General features: G+C 38.7%; 1 protein-coding gene across 1 annotated transcript; it reads right to left on the bottom strand.

Moving 5' to 3' along the window:
• Positions 1-4,161: 4,161 nt before the first annotated feature.
• On the bottom strand, positions 4,162-5,092 carry LOC308639210 (olfactory receptor 5AK2-like; the record flags this gene model as incomplete). The annotated part of the gene is given in 2 exon segments (XM_081277368.1): positions 4,162-5,001; positions 5,003-5,092. Coding segments are annotated over 2 exon segments (930 nt in total).
• Between the last annotated feature and the right edge of the window lie 1,279 nt (positions 5,093-6,371).

Raw genomic sequence — 6,371 nt, 5'->3', positions numbered from 1 at the left:
GGATTATACCAGCAGAAAAAACACCAGTTAGGAGTCAATGAAAAATGGAAAAGGGGAAAAATTGAAGCAAGATTGTTGAACTGCTTGGAACCTTCAGGACTGAACCATTGCTGATTCCTCCAAAGGCAGGAAGAAGGACCCTGCAGGCCATTCAGAGATCACTGGGGCTGCAACACTTGCCAAAGGCACAGAGTTCATAGGCTCATCATAATCATCATCATGATCATCATCATTGAAAGAACAAACAAGGCTCATGTTGGAGCAAATGCCTGTTTATTGAGGAACAACTCTGCATATTTATAGAGCCAGGGGTGGTTTGATAGTTGGCATGGGGTGCTTTCTGATTGGTGGGTGGAATCAGGTGAGCCAGCAGGGCTAGTCTGATTGGTGGGTAGGATCAGGTGAGCCAGCAGGGCTAGTCTGATTGGTGGGTAAGGATCATGTGAGCCAGCAGGGCTAGTCTGATTGGATGGCAGGATCATGTGAGCCAGCAGGGCTCACCATTGGATGGCTCTTCTTGGGGGATGGGGAAGTTAGTCTTTGGAGCCAGGGTGACTCCCAACAATCATCACCATCATCATAATCATTAGTGGTATTGAATTCAGGGGTGCTTTATCACTAAGTTACATCACCAGTCATTTATTTATATATTTATTTTTTGAGACAGGGTTTTGCTAAATTGCATGGGCTGACCTCAAACTTGTGATTCTCCTGCCTTGGCCTCTTCAGTAGCGGGATTACAGGTGTGTACAATTACACTCAGCTCAAGAGGGTTATTTATTTATTTATTTTCACAGAATGTGTCTTATATTATTCACTAAATAGCAGATTTCTTGATGAACAATTATTGACGAAAGTTGTTGTTCATCAACTGTTATCTCACTAGGGTTATTTTTAAGTAAAAGATTCTCATAGAGTACTTTCCTAGGTTTGAGACTTGTTTTGGACAATTGCTTCTTTCTTATTTCTTCTTTTTGGAGTGGGAATTTCTATACTATTCCCATCCTGCCAATGTTTTTTGGAAGCACATAAATTGGTTTGAGAGGTTCACAGCTGAACAGGAGTTTTGCCTAAGAATAAATCATATCATGATTCTCATTCATATTTTATTTAGATGATGTTTAGTTAAGACTTTGGACTTTAGGCTTGAGTTGATGGTGACATACATCAGGATTTTAGGATTTTTGAAATTGAATGAAGGCATTTTGTGTGCAAGATGAATATGAATTATAGGGACCAGAGATGGGATGTTATGAACTTAATATATATGTCCCCTTGAGGTTCATTTGCTGAAATTATAACTCTTACTTTAATAGTAAGACATGAAATCTTTAGGAGATAATTAAGTCACAAGGGTGGAGCAACTCTGAAGGGGTTTAGTGAGCACTTTAACCTTTTTTATGCTATGTTAGGAAGGACCCATGAGATATCATGTTCAAGCCGGCATCTTCATTGTGGAATTCTAGCCTCCAGAATTATGAGAAAGAAATTTTTGTTGTTTATGAACTACTCTATCAATAGTCATTTGTTACAAAGTCCAAACTGAGGAAGATACCAGGAAAGAACTATACATACAAGTACAATTTTATTGCAACAAGCAAGAAGATACAAATAAGAAACAACCAAAGGAATAGATGCATAGAGTGAAGTCTGGGAGTGATCCAAATATGACTTCCACCATCCTGGGGGATGAGTTATGCTCCTGACTCCAAGTAAGGCAATGTGCGTGGAGTATTACCTGCTCAAGAAGCTCACCTGAGTCTTTGGTATCCAGAGTTTTCATGGGGGCTTGAGGACAAACTAGCCACATGACTGATCTTTAGATACAGGCTTCTCCTAGAGGAACAATATCGTCTTGAGTCTCCAGTTCCTCTTGCATTTGAAACTGATGTAGAATATTCCCATGTTTCCATTATAAATCATTTTTTGAACTGTCCAATGTCAAAGACTCAAGGAAAATGTTGATATTCCTATGGGTAGGGCATTCCTTCAATTTAAAGATCATTCCCTAGTATCTGAGAATAGGCCAAAACTTTTTTTTAGGCAAGCTTAATTTTTCTCTGTACAACCTCAAATATATGACCTCTATTCAAGACATGTGCCATGAAGCTGCAATGAAGTCTGGGGTATAAAATTTCTATTTCTGCCACTTTACTTTTTCTATAAAATCAGAGTTCTTTCAGGAAGGATTAAGATAATGAATGAATTGTCTAGTGAATAGACAACCAGCTATGTTTTGCCACACAAGGAATGGTTATTAATTCTTTGTATTTCAGCATATGTAGCTATTCTTTCCTCCATGCTATTCCCATTCCAAACTATTTGGAGTATGGTATCATATTTCTTTCCTTACAGACTAAACTTACACTTTTTAAAAACATGGTTTGCCATAAGAACAGCTTACTGTGCTGGACTGTAGGTGGTAAACTTCCTCATTGAATGGAAGCTTCACCTTTTCTATATGTATTCTCTGTTCACTTATTCAAAAAACAGTCTGATGGGTACTTAGAGAATTCCTGACACTAATAGATGCTGGAGACATAATAATGAACCTCTTCATAGAGATCCAATTTAAATGTTTCTATAGTTTTCATATGTGGCAGGATGAAACATGTCCTAATCAGGGTGTCATCGAGAAATAAATTTTTCTCTGAGTAGGAGCTTACCATTTTTGAGGTAGGCATGAAAATGTCCACAAGTACTTTCTTTCTTTGCCTGTACATCATTATGGTATGAAGTACAATCTGAATACTAACACTTTTCTGCTACCTGTTATTTGTCTTGACTCAAAGGGCTTTTGGCCTACATTCCTATTGGGTTTCTATAGCATTTATCCAAAAAAAAAAAAAAAGATCAGTATAGCTTTTGTAAATGAATCATCACTAGTAGTGTTTAGATGTATCTATTTCTAGTTACCTGTACTGGAGATGGAAATAGAAAATGTTTGCCAGAGTTCCCTTTCCCTAGGGAGAAAGGGATGGAATGAGATGAAAAAGGGTAACTAATGACAGAAATAAATGTATTCAGGTGCCAGGGAATGTAACAACATGGGAATTTTAGGTAAAAAGGATATCTTAAGCCAAAATATGCTTTTTTAAAGAATTCATTATTTTACATTGAGGTTTGTGTAATAATTTGGACAGAATATACAAAAGACCTTATTGTATATAATATAGTGAAATTGTTTAAAGATGAGGAAAATGAATTTACATTTTTTTTTGATTGTGGAAAGTTAGGGATTTTTGTAGCCATTAAAAGTATACTTGAAAAATATTTAAAGTGATAGTCTATAAAGTCTATGCACTGTGGAGAACAGTGACAGTGCATGGGAGCCCAGTAACTGAGATTGGGGTCCCTGATGACTTCATGGCTGTAGCATGCTTGGTGACTGGGAAATTTTATATCCAAAGGTGTAGGATGTCCAGTTGCTATGACAGTGCTCTCCATGGGGAGACTCTGTTGCTAGGGTCTTATCAGCTTCAACCTTGCTCTCAGGCACACAGTTCCTGGGACTGAAGGAACTTCCTTGCTAGACAACATCAGTGTTTCACCAGTTCTGCTGCTGCTGAATCTGCCCACAAATTAGTAACTTTAAACAATGGACTTTCTTGAGAGCTACACAATGCTCCTATTATTTCACGTTGCAACCATGGAATGTAACTTAGGAAATAGCTGCATATGTTGCTAACTCTGTAACTTTCATGAATCCAAGAATAATGCTTGCATAGTCTTTAATCTGATTAATGAGACATATATAATAAAGATTGCTGGTGTAATTCTTTTGACCTGCTTCTCCATCAAAGAGCAGCACTCCACCAGATCCCAGATGTTTTACCTTCAAAATTTGCGTATGTGACTCTTATTTCTTCCAATCTCCAATTGCCCCAGAACCTGCTACTTTGGCCACCACACTAGCCACAGCAATAGACATTTCTTAATATTTCAATATTATCCATAAAGCATTATCCATAGGGATTATTTATTTTCAAATGGTATTACAGAGTAAATGAGTCTCAGAAGAGGTCTTAAGATATTTCTTACATCTAAGATATTTTGTATCAATAAGTGTATCCCTGATTTAAAACATTTGAATGTTTTCAATTTTTGAAACAACTCTACTGGGTGCTTTGACGTGCTGAATTTGAAAAATTTGGATCCAACCTAAAAGAGCTTTTTGACCACCACTTTTAAAGCTTCTTTCACCTCCTTGTTTCTCAGGCTGTAGATCAGGGGGTTCAACATGGGAATGACAATGCCATAAAATACAGAGGCCACTTTCATATTCTCCTGGGCATTCTCAGAATGACGCTGTAAGTACATGTAAGCAAGGGTGCCATAGAAAATGGTGACCGCTGTCAGGTGGGAGGCACAGGTGGAGAAGGTCTTCTTCCTCCCTGCAGTAGAAGACATCTTCAGGATGGTGGTCAGGATGTAAATGTAGGACAAGGTGACGACCAACACAGTGAACATCAAGTTAAATCCCACAAACACAGTAAGTACCAGGATGTTGATGTCAATGTTGGAGCATGATAGCATGAGAATTGGGGGAACATCACAGAAAAAGTGATCTATGATGTTGGACCGACAGAAGGACAGTGAAAATGTAAAACCCGTTTGTACAGAGGCATTTATTGATCCCATGAGGTATGAACCAGCTACCATCTGGATGCAGACTGTCTGAGACATGATGATGGAATAGTGAAGAGGCTTACAGATGGCTACATAACGGTCAACCGCCATCGCTGCCAGGAGGTAGCAGTCGCTGGTCGCAAAGGTTGCATAGACCAGTAATTGCATTAAGCATCCACCAAATGATATGGACTTGTTTTCTGTGATGAAGTTTTGCAGCATCTTGGGAGTGATAGCTGTTGTGTAGCAGATGTCAACAAAGGCCAGATGTTGTAGGAAAAAGTACATGGGTGTTTGGAGCCTGGCATCTGTCCTGATGAGTAGGATCATTCCAGTATTCCCCACCGTGGACGTCACGTAGATCATGAGAAAACATAATGAAGAGGATGCTCTGAAACTGACGTTGGGCACCAAATCCCAGAAGGTAGAATTCAGTCACTTCAGTGCCATTTCCTTGTGTCATGGCTATCCAACGTCTGGAGAGAAGCAAGAAAAGGATCAGAGAAAGAAAGGAAATCTTTGTGACCTTTTCAAATGAAAGATCCTTACATTTCATGTTACTTTTTAAAAATTTTTATATTCATGACAAAATCAGAATCTGGTTTATTGTATTCCAAATAATTTTTCTATATTTTTGATAAAAAGCCATCACAAACCAGTGTATTCAAGCTGTAGATAAATTTTATGGCGGAGAAAGCTTCAGAGAGGAAGAACAACTTTTAACCCGTGATTATGAAAAATGTATATTAAACTACTTTTTCATTATTTTAAATAAATATCTATACTTGCATAAAGCAATAGGATTTTCCACTTCTCAGCAGTCTATATTTTTTCATAGGCATTTATCATTCTTGTCATTTAATCCTGATTCAAACTTTTGACATTAGAACTCATTGGAATGAAGAATTCCGAGTTATGTTCATGGTTGTGTTTGTCAGCTTTTCCACTGCTGTGACTGAAATACCTGATAGAACGATTGTAGAGCAGGAAAAGTTTATTTGGGGCTCATTTTTTAGAGGTCTCAGTCCACAACTCCATTCCTCTGGGCTCAAGGGGAGGCTGAACCTCATGGCAGAAGAGTCTGGCAGAGGGAAACAGCTCACGTGATGATCAGACAGCAGACAGAGACTCCACTCAACACATACAAAATGTATTCCCCAGAGGCTTGCCCCTTACGACTTACCTCCTCTAGGCACACCCTACCAGCCTTCAGTTGACACTCTGTTAATCCTCTCAGGATTAATTCATTGATTGGGTTAACCCAATCATTTCTTCTCTAAACCCTTTTGCATTGTCTTACACATAGGCTTTTGGGAGATGTCTCACATTCAAACCACAACAATAGTTCACATGATTGATGGCTTCATACTGTGTGTACCTCTCTTCTTTTTTACAACTCTCTTTTAAGTGATTACCTTCACAAAATTTTTCTGATTATCCCCAAGATAATCTTCTTGCTTCATATAATAGAGAGAGAGAGAGAGATGAGAGAGAGAGAGAGAGAGAGAGAGAGAGAGAGAGAGAGAGATGAGAGAGAGAGAGAGGAGAGAGAGAGAGAGAGAGATGAGAGAGAGAGAGATGAGAGAGAGAGAGATGAGAGAGAGAGAGATGAGAGAGAGATGAGAGAGAGAGATGAGAGAGAGATGAGAGAGAGAGAGATGAGAGAGAGAGAGAGATGAGCGAGAGATGAGAGAGAGAGATGAGAGAGAGAGAGAGATGAGAGAGAGAGAGAGATGAGCGAG

This window comes from Spermophilus citellus, assembly GCF_964194105.1.
Source record: "Spermophilus citellus genome assembly, chromosome: 2".
NCBI lineage: Eukaryota > Metazoa > Chordata > Mammalia > Rodentia > Sciuridae > Spermophilus > Spermophilus citellus.
The sequence above is the reverse complement of the archived record's forward strand: the minus strand, read 5'-3'. Positions and strand labels throughout refer to the sequence as shown.